Here is a 19,301-nt window from a genome sequence, read left to right as displayed (position 1 = left end):
TTAACAGAAGAGGAAGTTGAATACTTAAATAACCCCATCTCAGAAAAAGAAATTGAACAAGCCATCAATGAACTCCCTAGGAAAAAATCTCCAGGGCCAGATGGATTTATAGGTGAATTCTATCAAACCTTTAAACAACAATTAATTCCAATTCTATATAGACTATTTGAGAAAATTGGTGGATTCCTACCAAATTCTTTTTATGATACAAATATGGTTCTGATACCTAAACCAGGAGGAGTCAAAACAGAGAAAGAAAATTATAGACCAATTTCTTTAATGAAAATTTCTAAATGCAAAAATTTCAAATAAGATATCAGCAAAAAGAATACAGCAACTTATCATGAGAATAATATATTATGATCAGGTAGAATTTATATCAGGAATGCAGGGCTGGTTCAATATTAGGAACACTATCAGCATTATTGATCATATCAATAATAAAACTAACAGAAACCATATGACTATATGAATAGACACAGAAAAAACTTTTGACAAAATACAACACACATTCCTATTGAAAACACTGGAGAGCATAGTAATAAGTGGAGTCTTCCATAAAATATTAAGCAATATCAACCTAAAACCATCAACAACCATTATATGTAATGTGGATAAGCTAGATGCATTTTCAATAAGATCAGGGGTGAAACAAGGATGTCAATTATCACCACTGTTATTCAGTAGGGTACTAGAAATATCAGCTTTAGCAATAAGACAAGAAAAAGAAATGGAAGGAATTACAATAGGCAAAGAAGAAACTAAGTTATCACTCTTTGCAGATGATATGATGATATACTTAGAGAAGCCCTGAGAATCAAGTAAAAAACTATTTGAAATAATAAATAACTTTGGCAAAGTTGCAGGTTACAAAATAAACCCACAATAATGATCTGCACTTCTTTATATTACAGCAAAGCCCAACAGCAAGCAATAGAAAGAGAAATTCCATTTGAAGCTAATGTAGACACTATAAAATATTTGCCTGGGAGTCTACCTGCCAAAACAAACCCAGCGACTATATGAACACAATTATAAGACATTTTTCACACAAATAAAGTCAGATCTAAGTAGGTGGAAAAACATCAGTTGCTCCTGGGTAGGGCTGAGCTAATATAATAAAAATGGTGTAAATTAATTTACTTATTCAGTGCCATACCAATCAAACTACCAGATACCAATTTTCTTCTAGAGCTAAAAAAAATAATATCAAAATTCATCTGGAAGAAAGAAATGTCCAGAATATCAAGGCAATTAATGAAAAGAAATACTAGGAAAGAAGGCCTAGCCCTCCCAGATCTCAGATTGTATTATAATGCAGCAATGATCAAAACCACTTGGTACTGGTTAAGAAAAGAGGGGTAGACTAGTAGAATAGGTTAGGTACTCTAGACACATTAGTCAGTGAATATAGCAGTCTACTGTTTGATAAACCCAAGGACCCCAGCTTCTGGAATAAGAACTCATTGTTTGACAAAAACTGCTGGGAAAACTGGATAACAGTGTGGTAGAAACTGGTCACAGATCAATACCTGATACCATATACAAGATTAAAGTCCAAATGGATACATGATCTAGGTATAAAGATCGATACTATAAACACATTACAGGAGTAAAGAATAGTGTATTTGTCAGATTTATGGAGAAATTTGTGACCAAACAAGACTTAGAGAACATTATGAAATGCAAAATGGATAACTGGATCACATTAAATTAAAAAGTTTTTGCACAAACAAACCTAAAGCAACCAAGATTAGGAGGGAAGCAGAAAACTGGGAAAGAATTTTTGCAACTCGTATTTGTGATAAAGGTCTCATTTCTAATATATATGGAGAACTGAGTCAAATTTACAAGAATACAAGTCATTCCACAATTGATAAATGGTCAAAGGATATGAACAGGCAGTTTTCAGAGGAAGAAATTAAAGCTATCTATAGTCATATGAAAAAATGCTCTAAATCACTACTGATTAGAGGGATGCAAATCAGAGCAACTCTGAGGTACCACATCACACCTAACAGATTGGCTTACATGACAAAACAGAAAGATGATAAATGTTGGAGAAGATGTGGGAGAGTCGGAACACTAATTCCTCAGTGGTGGAGCCATGAGCTGATCCAACCATTCTGGAGAGTGATTTGGAACTATGCCCAAAGGGCTATAAAAATGTGCATACACTTTGACCCAGCAATATCGTTTCTGAGACTCTATCCTAAAGAGATCATAGAAATGGGAAAGGGTTCCACATGTACAAAAATATTTATAGCAACTGTCTTTGTGGTGGCCAAAAACTGGAAATCAAGGGTATGCCCATCAATTGGGAAATGGCTGAACAAGTTGGGGTATATGAGTGTAATGGAATATTATTGTACTGTAAGAAATGATGAACAGGAAGACTTCAGAGAGGCCTGGAAGGACTTATATGAACTGATGCTGAGTGAAAGGAGCAGAACCAGGAGAGCTTTGTACACAGCAGCAACCAAGTATGTGAGGAATTTTTCTAGTAGACAGACCTTTCACAGCAATGTAAGGACCTAAAAAATTCCCAATGGACTCTTGAGGCATAATGCCATTCATATGCAAAGAAAGAACTATGGAACTGGATGGCAGAATGACGCAGACTATTTTCTCTTCTGTTATGTTTTGTTTTGTTTTCATGGTTTCTCCCATTCATTTTCATTCTTCTATGGAACATGATTAAGTTGAAAATGTATTTAATAAGAACATATGTATAGAACCTATATAAGACTGCATGCTGTCTCAGGGAGGGAGGGAAAGGAAGGACATAAGGAGGAGAAAATCAAAGATATATGGAAGTGATTATAGAAAATTTAAAACAAATTAATTTTTTAAAAAGGCATAAAATATCAGTTCATCAAGCAAATTCTTCCCTATGGATTAGAACAAACCATATGCTCAAGTGTAACTGTAATGTTAATCAGAGAATTAAAGATCTTCCCCATCCATTAATGGGCCTGCCCATTAAAGGAAACTTGATTAGGGGAGGCCCACACCTTTTGTTAATTTTCTAATGAGGCACTGGTTGTCAGAGGTTGTGATGCCCTCTGGCTCTGAGATATAAATACCCTGAGGTGAGGTTCTGTTTTGGGGTTTACTCATTGGAAGTGTTTGTTTGGCCAGATGAGACTGGGCAGCTGCTACAGTGCCACTCCCTTTCCCTCCCACTTTGAAAACCCAAAACCCAGATGTTGGTGCTTCTCTCTTTGGTAACTATGTATGTTGGATCTGTCTGTTGATCTGTGATGTACGTTTTGCTTATAGTCAGCCAGTTGGAAGCCCTGTCTGTTGATCTTTATTTCTCTGTTTGTATTTTCCCTGAAGTTCAGGGTGCTGACTTTTTCTACTGAAGTGAATGATATATATTGATTAGAGTGATTGTTGACCCTTCAAAAATTACTTTCCTTGTAGAAAAGCAGTTCTAATGACCTGTGCAGCAGACCCTTCTGTGTATGTCAGGATCCTTGCTGTTACATTAACATATACTATGTGGGAGGAGGGATGAATAATTAATAAATACCTAGTTAAAAGACTGCCAAGAGGAAAATAGACCCTATAGCAATCAATTAAAATCAGTTGATGACTATGTCCTAAGAACATCATAAGTAGTTTAGAAGGAATCCTGAATGTCTTAAGCATCAGCTCTACTGGAGGTCATATGTAGTCTTATTTTTGGTAGAAACTAGTTCTTAGTGATTTGGAATGTGGTACTGATTGAACCTATTGGTTGAAGCCAAATTGTAAAGGGCTTTAAATATCATGGACAGGGCTTTGTGTTCTCTCTGAAAGGCAGCAAAGAGTCACTGAAACTACTTCAGTAGAGAAATAACGTGGTTCTAACTGTGCTCTAGGAATATCAATCAGCAGCTGTGTGGCAAATAAAATAGAAGGGTAGGAAAGTAGTGTTAAAGAGATCAACAATGTGGTAAAATGAAATGAAGGATGAGTTTTGAATCAGAGGTCTTAGGATTAAATCTTAGCTTTGTCACTTACTACCCACATAGATTGGGAAAATTTATGAATTTTCACTGTCTCTATATCTTTAGCTGATGGGTGTGTGTGTGTATGTGTGTGTGTGTGTGTGTGTGTGTGTGTGTGTGTGTGTGTGAAGAGAGGAGGTAGACACACCGTATAGAATTTAAATCCATCTCTAAATATGTGAATTTTCAATAAATGTTTGTCTAGGGTAAGGGAGTTCATTTTCCTCTTTATATTGCTAGTCCCTAGCATGGAATGCTGTTTGTACAGACACTTTGAAATGATTTTCAGAGATATCAGGAAGTCATTCACCCATATCAAGTTTATAAATCAAAAGGAACTCATAAACTCTGTTCATTTGTTTTTCTTTTGTATTCCCAGTGCCTGGAATAGTTTCTGGCACATGGTGTTGCTATTAATTTCTTTCAGTTGTATCCAACTCTTTGTAACCCCATTTAGGGTTTTCTTGGCAAAGATACTGAAGTGGTTTGCTATTTCTTTTTCTACTTCATTTTCCAGATGAGGAAACTGAGGCAAACAGGATTAAGTGACTTGTCCAGGATCACACAGCTAATAAGTGTCTGAGGCCAGATCTGATCTCAGATCATCGTGACTCCCGGACTGGTGCTCTATTCACTGCCCCACCTAGTTGCCCTACTTTAGGTTTTCTTTGCAAAGATGTTGGAGTAGTTTGCTCTTTTCCAGCTCATTTTACAGATTAGTAACTAAGGCAATCAAGGTTAAGTGACCTGCCCAGGGTCACACAACTAGCAAGTATCTGAGGCCAGATTTGAAATCACGAAAATGAGTCTTCTTGATTTCAGTCTCTTTCAAATTTATTACATTTGAAAATTAACATAAACTGAGTGACAATGGTTCAAGCATGATCAATTTATTAGGCTAGCAGTCACCAAAAAATTGGGCCAATGTCCTCTCTCAGTGATCAAAGACTCTGAATGAGGGCTGACAGAGTCTTGTAAACCTAGGTGTGTCTTCCTTCTGATTAGTCTGATGGTACATCATTTGGACCTTTCATGGCAAAGGTAAGGCAATCCCAACTGGTAGATATTTTATCTATGAGGTAGGATAAAAGTAACTTCAGCTCCTTCCCTTTACTTCCTCTTTGGGATATGGGAATAATCCTTTGGTGATAGAATTAGTTTGGAAGATGTGGATGTAGTATGCAACAGAAACTTTGATTGAATCAACTGGAATTTGAGTTAAGTGGTTGGCAGGTGAGGTTACAAAGGTGTATAGACTGTTCAGGAGAACTACCACGTCTTGTGTGAGGGCTTACTGAGCCTTTTTCAGGGCTTCTCATCCACCTTTAGTGTCCACTGATACACCATACTCTCACCTGTAGCTCCAAGAAGCCATAGCGTACATAGTGGCCACATCCTGGCAAACCATTTCAGCAGATAGGTTAAATCAGGTTAAGGGTAATCAAGAGGCCTGGAACCTATTAGGGAGCTAGAGGGTTATCTATCCCATGTGTGTGAAGCCTTTCCCTGGTGGAACGGAAGAATGAGAACAAATCTGTACCAAAGACCATGAAGGTGGCTGAAGCAGGTGCTATGGAATGCTTAAAGTTTGTTCAGACAAAGATGTCAAGGCCATCCACTACATCTGGAACATCACCAGTCTATCCTGACTTTTGTATTACCACTGGACTTCAACGACTCAGAAAGAGCAAGACTCACTTAAATGTAGTTCACTCTAAAGTCAAGGCATCATTGCACGATGTCATATGGTTCTCTTCAAAATTGAAGGACAAACAAATGGCAAGGGTAGATTCAAGTGAGGATAGAATTGAGTCCTTAGTGGAGATAATTGCAAGATAAATGTTTGGCCTTCAGGCAAGTTTCACCAGAATGTGGGTGAAGGGTGAAGTTACAAAGGTAAAGAGTTTGGATTTAGTTGGCATGGAAAAGTATACTATGCCAACTTGACTAAATCTTAAAATTAGAATGGAAGTCAATTTTCAATTTTACAACTGTAATAAATTTCAGAAATATTTGCTATTATTACATTACTTTACATGGAATACTTATTACTTAAATTATCTAAACTAACAAAACATCTACGTGAAAGTACTATTCTAAGAAAATGTCTTGATTTCAGAAGTTACTTGGTTTTTCAGAGTGACACAATTGAGATGTCACCTTTTTCATGTGATACAAGCGATAAGCCATCATTTCCCAAATATCTTACAAGGAAGAGATTTTCTGCTTCTTTTTTTTAATCAAGAGTGTATTCTCACTGAAGTACTTTTTTTGAAGAAGAGCCATAATTATAAGATAAATAGACACAAAAAATGTTATAAGGGGAAAAGTCATACCTTCCACTTTACAATCAAATGCATCTCCTCCATCATCTGGAGGTTTGGAGTTTGTTTTTTGAAGATCTTCTTGGGCACTCTCAATGCTGTTATAGACCCATTGGATGGAATCTTGCTGAAATGGGAAAGAATTCCAAAGGGTGTAAATGTTCTCTCATTGCAACATTCAATAAAAGTGTGTGTATGCATATAAAACAAAATGCACAATATAAAATAAAAGCTCCCTCACTTCAATACTTACTACAAGTATATAATTTATATATGGTTCAAAATTCTTAGCCCAGTTTATTTTTTCTTGTTGATTGTCTTAAAAGAATAAAAATGTGGGAAAAAATGAATATTATTTAAACCAAATAGTAATGAAACAACACAGAAGTTATAACAAGTTGCATGGTTTACCTTAAAAATTATACGCTGAAATTACTCAATTATGATTTTTTTTTTTTGCGTAAGACTTCTACCATAAAGTTTTAAAATACATCTAACCTAATTTCAATCATCTATTGGGAGTCTACTGATGACAGCATGATCTATAAGGGTATGAGATATTTAACCTGCCTCCTGCATTCCCTTATTTCAATATAATTGATAATTTTTTTAAATCAACCATCTTTTATCTACCATTGAAAACAACCTCTTAATCTAATCCCTTCCCAAATAAAAAGATTCTGCAAAATAATTAAAACAATAGTTCTTGTCTTTTTCAGAGAAAAAAAGGATGAAATTATTATGAAGACAGTGCCAAGGGTTGTATCTCCTATTACTTCCATTTCACAAAACAGCCTCACTGGGAGGCACTTGGACAGGTGGGAGGGGAGTTGATCCTTTTATGCATATAAACAAAACAAATCAACATTAAAAAAAAGAATGAAGAGTTCTTAATCAAAATATAAAAAGAACAACGAGAATAATTAGTATTCATATTCTGATACTGACTATAAGGAGTAACTAAATTCTATGATAGAAACCTTAAGAATCTTAACATCTGCCATTTTTTTTGCTTGACTAAGTTCATATGATAGAAAAGTTCTGTCCCTCTTTCCTCCATTCCTGCCTTTCTTTTCATTTGGTGGCAGGAGGTAAGAGGAGGAAAAATAAATGCTTGATAACTGAAAAAAAAATTTTATTCAATTTAAATTTATTTATTTAAGTTTTCAACATTCATTTCCATAAAATTTTGGGTTCCAAATTTCCTCCCCATTTCTCCCCTACCCCCACCCCAAAACATGGAGCATTCTAATTACCCCTATCACCAATCTGTCCTCCCTTCTAACATTCCTCCCTTCCCTTATCCCTACCTTTTCTTTTGTCCTGTAGGGCAAGATAATTTTCTATACCCCATTACCAGTATTTCTCATTTCCTAGTTGTATGCAAGAATAATACTCAACAGTTGTTCTTAAAACTTTGAGTTCCAACTTCTCTTGCCCCCTCCCTCCCTACCCATCCCCTTTGGGAAGGCAAGCAATTCAATATAGGCCATATTGTCCTGCCCCCCATTTCTTATACTCTCTGTTGTGATCCTGGCCCTCCCCAAGAGTGTTGACTTCTAATTGCTCCCTCCTCCCATTGCCCTCCCTTCCATCATCCTCCCCACCATGCTTATCCCCTTCTCCCCACTTTCCTGTATTGTAAGATAGGTTTCCATACCAAAATGAGTGTGCATTTTATTCCTTCCTTTAGTCGAATGTGATGAGAGTAAGCTTCATGTTTTTTCTCTCACCTCCCTCCACTGAAGTCTTTTCCTTGACTCTTTTATGAGAGATGATTTGCCCCATTCTATTTCTCCCTTTCTCCTCCCAACATATTTCTCTCTCACCACTTGATTTCATTTTTTAATGATATAATCCCATGAATAGGATGGGATCATATCTTAAAAATATGAAATTGAGGGGTGAGAGAGAAATATATTGGGAGGAGAAAGGGAGAAATGGAATGGGGCAAATCATCTCTCATAAAAGAGGCAAGCAAAAGACTTTTTAGTGGAGGGAAAAAGAGGGGAGGTGAGAGAAAAACATCAAGTTTACTCTCACCACATTCCACTAAAGGAAGGAATAAAATGCACACTCATTTTGGTATGAAAACCTATCTTACAATACAGGAAAGTGGGGGATAAGGGGATAAGCAGGGTGGGGGGGATGATGGAAGGGAGGGCATGGGGAGGAGGGAGCAATTTGAGGTCAACACTCATGGGGAGGGACAGGACCAAAAGAGAGAACAGAAGTAATGGGGGACAGGATAGGATGGAGGGAAATATAATTAGTTCTTACACAACACAACTATCATGGAAGTCATTTGCAAAACTACACAGATTTGGCCTATATTGAATTGCTTGCCTTCCAAAGGGAAGGGGTGGGGAGGGAGGGAGGAAGAGAAGTTGGAACTCAAAGTTTTAGGAACAACTGTCAAGAACTGTTCTTGCCAGTAGGAAATAAGAAATACAGGTAAAGGGGTATAGGATGGAGACAAGGGCAGAGAGGGATGATAGAAGAGAGGGCAGATTGGCAGACAGGGGCAATTAGAATGCTCCGTATTTTGGGGTGGGGGGAGGGGACAAAAGGGGAGAAAATTTGGAACCCAAAATTTTGTGAAAATGAATGTTAAAAGTTAAAGAAAGAAAGAAAAAATTAAAAAAAAATTAAAAAAATTAAAAAATTAAAAAAAAGAAGATATGATCCCATCCTATTCAATTCACCCTGTGCTCTCCATCTGTGTGTGTATGTGTGTGTGTGTGTGTGTGTGTGTGTGTGTGTGTGTGTGTGTGTGTGTAATCCCACCAACTACCCAGATACTGAAAAAAGTTTCAAGAGTTACAAATATTGTCTTTCCATGTAGGAATGTAAACAGTTCAACTTTAGTAAGTCCCTTATGATTTCTCTTTGCTGTTTACCTTTTCATGTTTCTCTTGGATATTGTGTTTGAAAGTCAAATTTTCTTTTCAGCTCTGGGCTTTTCATCTAGAATGCTTAAAAGTCCTCTATTTCATTGACAGACCATTTTTTCCCCTGAAGTATTATACTCAGTTTTGTTGGGTAGATGATCCTTGGTTTTAGTCCTAGTTCCTTTAACTTCTGGAATATCATATTCCACACCCTTCTATCCCTTAATGTAGAAGCTGCTAGATCTTGTGTTATCCTAATTATATTTCCACAATACTTGAATTGATTCTTTCTAGCTGCTTGCAATATTTTCTCCTTGACCAGGGAACTCTGGAATTTGGCCACAATGTTCCTAGGAGTTTCTGTTTTTAGATCTCTTTCAGGAAGTGATCAGTGGACTCTCTCAATATTTATTTTGCCCTCTCATTCTAGAATATCAGGGCAGTTTTCCTTGAGAATTTCATGAAAGATGATGTCTAGGTTCTTTTTTTTGATCATGGCTTTCAGGTAGGCCCATAATTTTTAAATTGTCTCTCCTGGATCTATTGTCCAGGTCAGTTTTTCCAATGAGATATTTCACATTATCATCCATTTTTTCATTCTTTTGGTTTTGTTTTGTGATTTCTTGGTTTCTCTTAAAGTCATTAGCCTCCATCTGTTCCATTCTAATTTTGAAAGAACTATTTTCTTCAGTGAGCTTTTGGACCTCCTTTTCCATTTGGCTAATTCTGCTTTTGAAAACATTCTTCTCCTCATTGGCTTTTTGAACCTCTTTTGCCAATTGAGTTAGCCTATTTTTAAAGGTGTTATTTTCTTCAGCATTTTTTGGGGATCTCATTTGGCAAGCTGTTGACTCACTTTTTATGATTTTCTCACATCACTCTCATTTTTATGCCCAGTTTTTCCTCCACCTCTCTAACTTGATTTTCAAAATCCTTTTTGAACTTTTCCATGGCCTAAGCCCATTGAATATTTATTTTGGATGTTTGGGATACAGAAGCCTTGACTTTTATGTCTTTCCCTGATGGTAAGCATTGTTCTTCCTCATCTGAAAGGATGGGAGAAGATATCTGTTCACCAAGAAAGTAACCTTCTATAGTCTTATTTTTTTCCCTTTTTTGGGCATTTTCCCAACCAGTTACTTGACTTTTGGGTCCTTTGTCAAGAGAAGGGTATACTCTGGGAATCTGTAAGATCTCAGTTCCTCCAAAGTGGCACAATCAAGAGTGTACGCTGGTCTGGGAGCAGAAAGAGATTTTTGTGCCAGAATCTTAGCAGTTTCCTCTCCACAGCCACCAGGCCTCCAGTTCTGCAAGCCAGCACTGGGGGGGGTGGGATTCAGTCAAGCTGTGGGGGCAGGGCCACCATTCATTGTGAGACAAAGACCAGCTCCCTCAGGGCCTCTTCACAGGGCCAAGGTAATAATTAGCTCCTAAGTGACCCCAGGGGTTTTTACGATTCAACAATGGATGCAGGTTGCTGTGGGGGCTGCAGTGGGAACTCCAGCTGAAAAAACCCCATCACTGACCTTTGGCACCTATGAGTTGAGGAATCTGTGAATCCGCTGCTACTGCAACTGGAGATTCCACCCCCAAGGTGTCCTCCTCCCAGAGCCATGCCAAAGGCTGGGCTGGGCTGCGCTCCACCTCCCATGCAACAGACGTTTCCCATGGGCCTTTCAGATCACCCTGGGCTGGAAATCCCCTCCAGTCTCTTGTTCTCCACTTCTGCTGCTCCAGAATTTGTTGAGAATCCCTCTCTACAGTTATTTTGTGGGCTGTGTGGGGAGAGCCTGCATATGTGTGTCTTTCTACTCTGCCTCCACCTTCAAAATTTTTTTTTTAAAGAAGTAACTATGTTATTTTTAGGAGCTCATGATAAAAAAAAAAAAAAGAATCCAAGCACTTGGAGAAAGTGGATTTCAAAAAAGTTCATAAAAATGAAAGAAAGGATACCATGATCTAAAATTCTACAGAAAAAGGTAACTGAATGGGATTGGGACTCACTCAGGAATAGACATTTGATGACACAAATATAGATAATTTTGATGATGAAGAATAAGGGCAGTTTTCTAAAAAAAATAATGAGACTGAAATAAATACCCAGGAAACATGCCGGTATTGAAAAACTGTCATGATACTGCAGATGATAACCTATATCTACTTACTTATCATCTCAAGGAAAGGCAAAGGGAGGGAAGAAGGGTGAGAATTTGGAACTCAAATAAAAAAAAGTTAATTATTTTTACATGTAATTGGGAAAATTTTAAAAATTAAATAAAAACATTTTCAGACTTTTTCAATGCATTGATCAGTTTTACTGACTTTTTTATCTTCCTCTTTTTGTGGCTTTTATTTAAAACTTTTTATAATGCTGTAATGCTTTCTGGGGAGAGAAAATAAGTGGGATGTTTGGAGAAATTCTGGTCACATAAAAATGAAAGATATCAACCAAAAGTATTCTATAAAAAAAAATCCAAACGATCTACTAAAACAAGCTGGAAAATAAGAAAATAAAAACAAAAACCCACCATCATGATAAAGTGCTATTTCATTTATTTTTTTCCTGCTTGACTCAAGAGGATAGAGGAATATACAATGAGTTTAAGTTGCAGTGAGACAAATGTCAACTCAATATAATAGCAAGGGTTCTGGAATGGGGTTGGCGGTAAAGGAATGGGGAAAGTTCTAACAATTAGAGCTGTACAAAGTAGAACAATGGGCTGCCTCATGATGTAGTGAGTTCCCCTTCATTGGAATTCTTCAAGCCTGGATGACAACTTGAGGATTTCTAATCAGTCATGCTGAACTAAATGACCCTGAAAATATTTCCAGAGCTTGAGTTTTTATGACAACAAGCATGAAAATCTCTTCATAATACTAATATCCAAATGAAGGAATTTTTCCTGCTTATTTCAAAAGTCTGGATAAAAAAGAAAGTGTCTGTTTACCTCCTCAAGTAGGAGACATTGAAGAAAAAATCTGATGAATTATTTTTTAGGACATGGCTTCATGAAGTAGGGTTCTAAATGTTTCTTTGGCCATAAGGATGGGTTTTTGGAGCTAAATAGGTTTGTAGAACTTTGAGGAAGTAGTTAGGGCATTGAAAACAGTACTGGATTTGGAGTTAGGGGATCTGGACTTTATTCCCACACCGCCTTTTGTCACATTTGTAACACGTCATTTTCTGTTTCTGTTTCTCAGTTTGCTCTTCTGTAATATAAGGGATTTAGATACAATGAACTCTAATGTCTCCCCACTCTAGTTCTAGCTCTATGATCCTTGGATACTATGTTAATCAGCCTCAGAAAAATATATAACAGGTTTTACATTTCAAATAAAGGCAAGAACATGTTTGCCTTAACTTTTTTAAAGATCATAAATACATAAATTTTGATGTTATTCAGTTGTTCAGTCCTGTCCAGCTCTTCACGACCACATGGACCATAGCATTGTTCATGGGGTTTTCTTGGAAAAGATACTGGAGTGGTTTGCTATTTCCTTCTCCAGTGGATTAAGGCAAACAGAAGTTAAAGTGACTAGCCCAGGTCACACAGGTAGCCAGTGTCTGAGGTGAAATTTGAACTCAGGTCCTCTTGACTCCAGGTCCAGCACTATAATATACATTGAGGCATCGGGTTGCCTCTTCCAAATACATAAATAAGCACCAACAAACCACAAATTGCATGAATCACTGAGTTTCTTCTGGGACACTGTTACATTTTAGAAATACAGGCACATTTCAGATGCAGAAAGGCACTCTTTAAACTCCCACATATACAAAGTTCAATGTAATTTTCTAAAGTATTACAGGGTCAAGGAAAAGACCAACCTTCAGCATTCTAATTTGATGAAATTAGCTCTGACATTAAAAAGGGAACTTTTCTTGGAGCACCTTCTAAATAGGCAATGGCTCTGTTCTATAATAAAAGAATGCAATTCTTTAAACTCACAGTTTTGAGACGTAAAAAACAATAGCCAGTTGTATATGAATAAAACCATCTTTATGCATTGTCAAAAGGAGAGTTGAAATGCTGAGTCAAAAGCTGACTTTTGAACGGAATTAACACCATCTTGCTGTTATCGAATTGTGCTTTTCTGTATTTTCTGTATTCCAGGGTAGGCATAGATTTCTACTCAGTATGAATAAGCCTACAAACAGCTTTAAATAGAAGGGGCACTTACCTTCATTGGGCGTCTATATTTTCTACAAGCTGTGACATGGGCAATCACACTGGCATGTGTCTCTTTGCTGACGTTAATTCCATTTACTTTGATTATGCATTGTCCAGGGTGAAGACCAGCAGCTGCAGCCACAGTACCTTTATAAAAAATTGGGGAAATTTTAAAAATTTAACTTAAATGTGTCTTTTACCTTGCTATTCTAGCTGTAATTAAAGGAAATACTTTTAATATCTCACTGGAAATTAATTTGCAAAACTATTACAAAGCAACTTTTCTAATGTTAATTAGGGTTTTTTTTCCCTTTCAAGATCACCTGTCAACCTAATTTCCTAAACTGTGTAATCCTAAAGTTAGAAAGTCTTTAGACTTTTTAGATATTTTAATGTTTCACCTTGCCATTTATGATTTTAATTGCCAATAGCTTAACACTGAAGCAGAATTATATTTTAAAAAACCTAATATAGGCACCCAAAAGATAAGTTTTAACAAGAAAGAAAAAAAACTAGTAGAAATATTTATAATCACAGATTTTTTGGTTCCACTGATCAAACTGAAGAGTAGAAGCAATTATACAAATTTTAAAAAGGAAGATAGTACCTACTGTGTGCCAGACATTGTGCTAAGAGATTATCTCAATCTTCACAACAACCCTGGAAAATACATGTTCTTATTAGCCCATTTTATGGTGAGGAAACTAAGGCAGGTAATGGTTAAGTAACTAGGGTGGACAGAGGTTAAGTGGCCACAGTCACACAACTACTAAGTGTCTAAGGATGGATTTGAACTCAGGCCTTCCTGACCTCAAGCTCAGTGTTCTATCTACTGGGCCCACTAGGACAAAAGGAAGACACCCGAATATAATTCAAAAAGTATTTATCCATAGTTGCTAAGGATTTTGATGTTATTTAGTTATTTCAGTCATGTTTGACTCTCTGTAACCCCATTTGGGGTTTTCTTGGCAAAGGTACTGTAGTAGTCTGCTGTTTTCTTCTTCAGCTCATTTTAGATGAGGAAACTGAGGCAAATAGGGCTAAATGACCAGTCCAGGGTCACATAGCTAGTGTTTGAGGCTAGATTTTGGTTTTTTTATTCATTTTATTTATTTTTATGTTCTACAATCACTACCATAAAACTTAGATTTTTCTCCCCTACCTACCCCCTGCTCATCCCCCTCCCTCCCCAAGATGGCATACAATTCTATATAGGATCTACACATGCTTTCCTATTGAATACGTTTTCACTTATAGTCATGCTATAAAGAAGAACTAAAATAAATGGGAGAAATCATATAACAAACCAAAACATAATACACACACAAACACACACACATAATCTGCTACATTCTGTGATTGAATTCCATAGTTGGAATGTGGATGTGGAAGGCACGGTGCCTTGAAGACCATTAGGAATTTTTTTTTTAATGTCCTTGCATTGCTATGAAGATCCAAGTCTACCAGAAAAAACTCCCGCACGCTGTAGTGCACAAAGTTCTCCTGGTTCTGCTCCTTTCACTCACCATCAGATCTTATAAGTCTTTCCAGGCCTCTCTGAAGTCTTCTTATTCATCATTTTTTATGGTGCAATAGTATTCGATTACATTCATATACCATAATTTATTCAGCCATTCCCCAATTGGTGGGCATCCCCTTGATTTCCAGTTTTTGGCCACTACAAAGAGTGCTGCTATAAATATTTTTGTACATGTGGGACCTTTTCCCATTTTTATGACCTATACAGTCCTAGAAGCTATATTACTGAGTCAAAGGGTATGCACATTTTTGTAGCCCTTTGGATATAGTTCCAAACCACTCTCCAGAATGGTTGGATCAGCCCACAGCTCCACCAACAATAAATTAGTGTTCCAACTTTCCCATATCCTCTCCAACATTTATCATTTTCCTGTTCTGTCATGTTTGTTAATCTAGTAGGTGTGATATGGTACTTCAGAGTTGTTTTGATTTGCACCGCTCTAATCAAAAGTGATTTAGAGCATTTCTTCACATGATTATAGATATCTTTAATTTCTTCCTCTGAAAATTGCCTGTTCATATCCTTTGACCATTTATCAACTGGGGAATGACTGAGGCCAGATTTTACCTCACATCCTTCTGACTCCAGGCCAAGGACTCCATCCACTCTACCACCTAACTGCCCCAATTTGCTAAGGATTCAAAGGCAAAAACAAAACTTTTTATCTTTAATTATCCAGATATTTGTTTAAATTCACTCTGTCTTTGTAGGTTCAGTCTTAAATATAGAGACTTGTCTCTGTAATAAAATGTGGAACATTTATTAATTTATTTCAGTATCCTTCCATAGTCTGATTTTATTTCCTGACTAGCCCTCAGTTGTCTCAGCTTTTGAATAAATACATCAGGTTATTAATGAATAACATTTTCACTGCATTGGCTTAAAAAATCTAATTCAGTCTTGTCTGCATTAATATAAGTGCAATGGTTGGGATGAAGAGAGGTGACGGTCTTGAAACACTTTAAACTTGTCTTACCACATATCTGAAGCACTGAATTTTGTTCTGGGTGCTCTGTTTTAAGAGGGACAGGAACAAAATGAGGTCCAGAAGACAGTGACTGAAGATGATAAACGGACTTAAAAATATGGCACATGAGGAATGATTAAAAGAATTGGGGATATTGAACATGAAAAAAGAGAATACCTACAGCAGCCATAACAGTTCTCTTCATCTATACAATAGCACAGTGAATAGAGTATGGACCTGGAGTCTAGAGTAACTGAGTTCAAATTTGGCTAAAGATGCTTACTAGCTGTGTAACCCTGGGAAAGTCACTTAATCCTGTTTGCCTCAGTTTCCTCATCTGTAAAATAAACTGGAGAAGGAAATGGCATACCATGCCAGTCTCTTTGCCAAGAAAACCCCAAATGGGGTCATGGAGAGTTAGAAAAACAACTGAAAATGACTCAACAACAAAAGATGTATAATAATGATTAGACTGGTTCTGTGTAGTAATTATGAGGTCAAGTGACAGCAGGCAGATTTTAATTTGAAAAAAGGAGACAAGGAAGAAGTAAAATACTTAGATTTATCTAGATAAAGGAACTACTTCAGTAGTGATAAAAATGATTATTTCTCCCTCATATTAAATTAGGACAAGAAATTTTTCATAAGCCTGCAGGTTGTTCAGTCTCTGAAGGACATTTCTGAGATTCAATTAACTTTCTCCTTAATCTTGTTCAGACCTCACTCAACCTTACAAGGAATTTAACCTAAAATGCTGAAGCCCATTGGGCTCTACACAGGTTTGGGTGGGGATAAATTCTTTGATTAGATTGCCCAAGGATGGTTCATTTAGAAGTAATTTACATAGTCAAAGTTACATCATCCCCAGCCCCTCATTAGAACAGGTCCACCTCTCACTGTAATAAATTTATTCTCTCATTACTTTTTAACCAATCCGAGTTGATTGCCACCCTCAGGAACACCCATTCTTCCAGGAGCATATAAACTGCTAGTCCACCACCATGAGAGATCTTTGCCATTTGAGAGTGTCACTGACCCTTTATTAATAAAATGCTAGCATTGTTAAAACGCAATTCATTATCCAGAAACTATGTCTTTCTAACCTTTTAAGTGCTGAATTAGACAGTGATTTCCAAATTATTGGGAATATTCAAATAGAGGTTCTATTGCCACTTGTTGAGGATTCTGTATAGGAATTAATGAATTTATGGGGTTAGACTAGGTGACCACACAGATCCCTTTCAATATTTAAGATATAATTCTATTCTGATCAGTGATAGTTATTTACCTCCAGGATCAAATTCAAATCTCCTGTCATACAAAGCCCTTCATAACCTAGTCCTGCCCCTGCTTCCAGTCTTCTTACATCTTTCACACATATTTCCCCAAAATGCCCAATTCCATCCAGTGATACTGGCCTTCTTATTGTTCTACAAACAAAACTCTGTATCTCTCAGCTCTGGGAAGTTTCTCTGGCTATCTCCCAGATCTGGAATTTCTCCCTCCTCATCTCTGCCTCTGTTCTTCCCTATCATCCTTCAAATCTCAACTAAAATTGAACCTTCTATCAGAGACCTTTTTCAATTCTGCTTAATTTGAATGTCTCCTCTAAGTTAATGATATCTTATTTATCCTGTACATAGCTTGTTTGTACATATTTGTGTACTTGTCTTCTCTTTTGATTGAGAGTTCTTTGAGGGCAGGGACCATCTTTTACCTTTGTTTGTATCCCCAGCATTTAACACAATAGCTTACACATAGTGGACACTTAATGAACTGTTATTGATTGACTGACAATTATGAAATGTTCCTGAATGCTATAAAAATACTTTCCTGTTAAAAGTAAATCACCCCAAAAAGGAAATTCAGAAAATCTACTGGCATATAATCTGGCTTTTCTTCTAGGCACCTCCTTCTATGATTATGGAGCAATTTAAAACTTTTGCTTTGATTTCAAAAGCTATTCTTAAAAGGAAAGTATTACAAAATATGATTATTTTATTTGGACTTAGATTATTTTTTTAAACCTCCAGTCCCTTTATTTTCTCACAGAAATAGGCTTAAAGATAAGGAAATCTAAACCATTGATAAATTGACTGAAAGTCATTAGCTGAGAACCAAAGGTTTCAGTATGGGAAAATTCCCCTCAGTTTAAAAGAAGCAAATGTTACAAATGAAAATGTTAGAAAAAAAGGTGAAACTAGTTCCCACATGAAGATACTACCACTGACCCAGTGTAGTAGCTTACTCCGAGCCAAAACATGCATCTGTTGTCCTGTAAACAGCCAAAGATAGCAGATATCTTGTGGGAAAATCTGTCCATCTCACTAAAACCCAAGATAATTCTGTCAAACTGCACGTTTCCTTCTGAAAGTTGTGCCTGAATTCAGATTTATCTTTTGCATATGGCATAAAATCAGTTACCCCCTTACTTCACAAAGGGTACATAATGATGGGCACCAAGTTTTACAAACTAAAGAAGTATACCTTTCCCCCATTTGACTGAGGGCAGGGACTGTCTTTAACCTGTTTTTTTATCTACAATGCTTAGCACAGTGCCTATTGACACTTCATGAAATGTATACTGACTAATAATTTATTTACATTCAGAAATAATGTTTGGTATTCTTAACCTAAAATGCCTCAATGTTTGTTTTTTTTTTTTTACAACACAAAGTGAAAAATAAAATAAAAGATAACCAAAAAAGATATTTTATTGAATATCTCTTCTTTTTCCAGAAGACATTAATTTTGCTGTCTTCCAAAGTCCAAAATCCCTCCCAAAGCAAAACAAACAGATTTTGTTCTGTGTTGTACTTTATCCATTGTTCTGACTGAGGCATTTTCCCAGCAGACAGAAAGAGAACATCAGTGATTTTTCAAGTGATTCTCCAGAGTCCAAAAGGGAAAAAGAGACCTTTAGGTTAGGAAATGAAAAATAAGACATCTGATCTAGGAATCACATTTCAGAGCATTATAAAACTAGGGCATTCTGAAAGCTTTTTAACTGTGTATCAATCCATAAGTTAAAAAATTTAAAGAAATTTTTTTAAAATTCATTTTAAAATATTTTATTTTGCTCCATTTATTTTATTATTTTAATAAGCTTATCTTGATAATTCTCCATACAGAGAAATTTCAGAGGACTAAAGTTGACAAGATATACCTGGTTTGAAAGTCACTTTAAAATACCAAATAGAATCTTATCTTGAGATGTATAGTTCTATAATGCTCTAGTCAAAATCACTCAATCAAATGTTTATATTTCTTATTGATCATATTAGTAAATTTCAAATTTCTTAGTAAGTGTGGAGATGTGTTCTAGCATAGACTGAAATGTTTTTAATTATAAATGTATCTCATAAAAGACAGCAAGCTGTTTACTATATTTCACACCTATTTCTTCACT

The 19,301-nt window shown here is 36.4% G+C and overlaps 1 protein-coding gene across 3 annotated transcripts in view; it reads right to left on the bottom strand.

The window, feature by feature from the left end:
• PREX2 (phosphatidylinositol-3,4,5-trisphosphate dependent Rac exchange factor 2) overlaps positions 1–19,301 on the bottom strand; it is a 426,568-nt gene that overhangs the window by 176,350 nt on the left and 230,917 nt on the right. For all 3 annotated transcript variants that reach the window (XR_011966134.1, XM_072604786.1, XM_072604787.1), the window contains exons 20-21: positions 13,396–13,532; positions 6,335–6,449 (exon numbers count right to left, since the gene is read on the bottom strand). Coding sequence is in view for 2 of the 3 variants with exons in the window: in XM_072604786.1 (XP_072460887.1) it covers positions 6,335–6,449; positions 13,396–13,532 (252 nt within the window). In the remaining variant the exon portion in view is untranslated. The remainder of the gene's footprint in view (positions 1–6,334; positions 6,450–13,395; positions 13,533–19,301) is intronic.

This window comes from Notamacropus eugenii, chromosome 4 (assembly GCF_028372415.1).
Source record: "Notamacropus eugenii isolate mMacEug1 chromosome 4, mMacEug1.pri_v2, whole genome shotgun sequence".
NCBI classification, from domain to species: Eukaryota; Metazoa; Chordata; class Mammalia; order Diprotodontia; family Macropodidae; genus Notamacropus; species Notamacropus eugenii.
The sequence above is the reverse complement of the archived record's forward strand: the minus strand, read 5'-3'. Positions and strand labels throughout refer to the sequence as shown.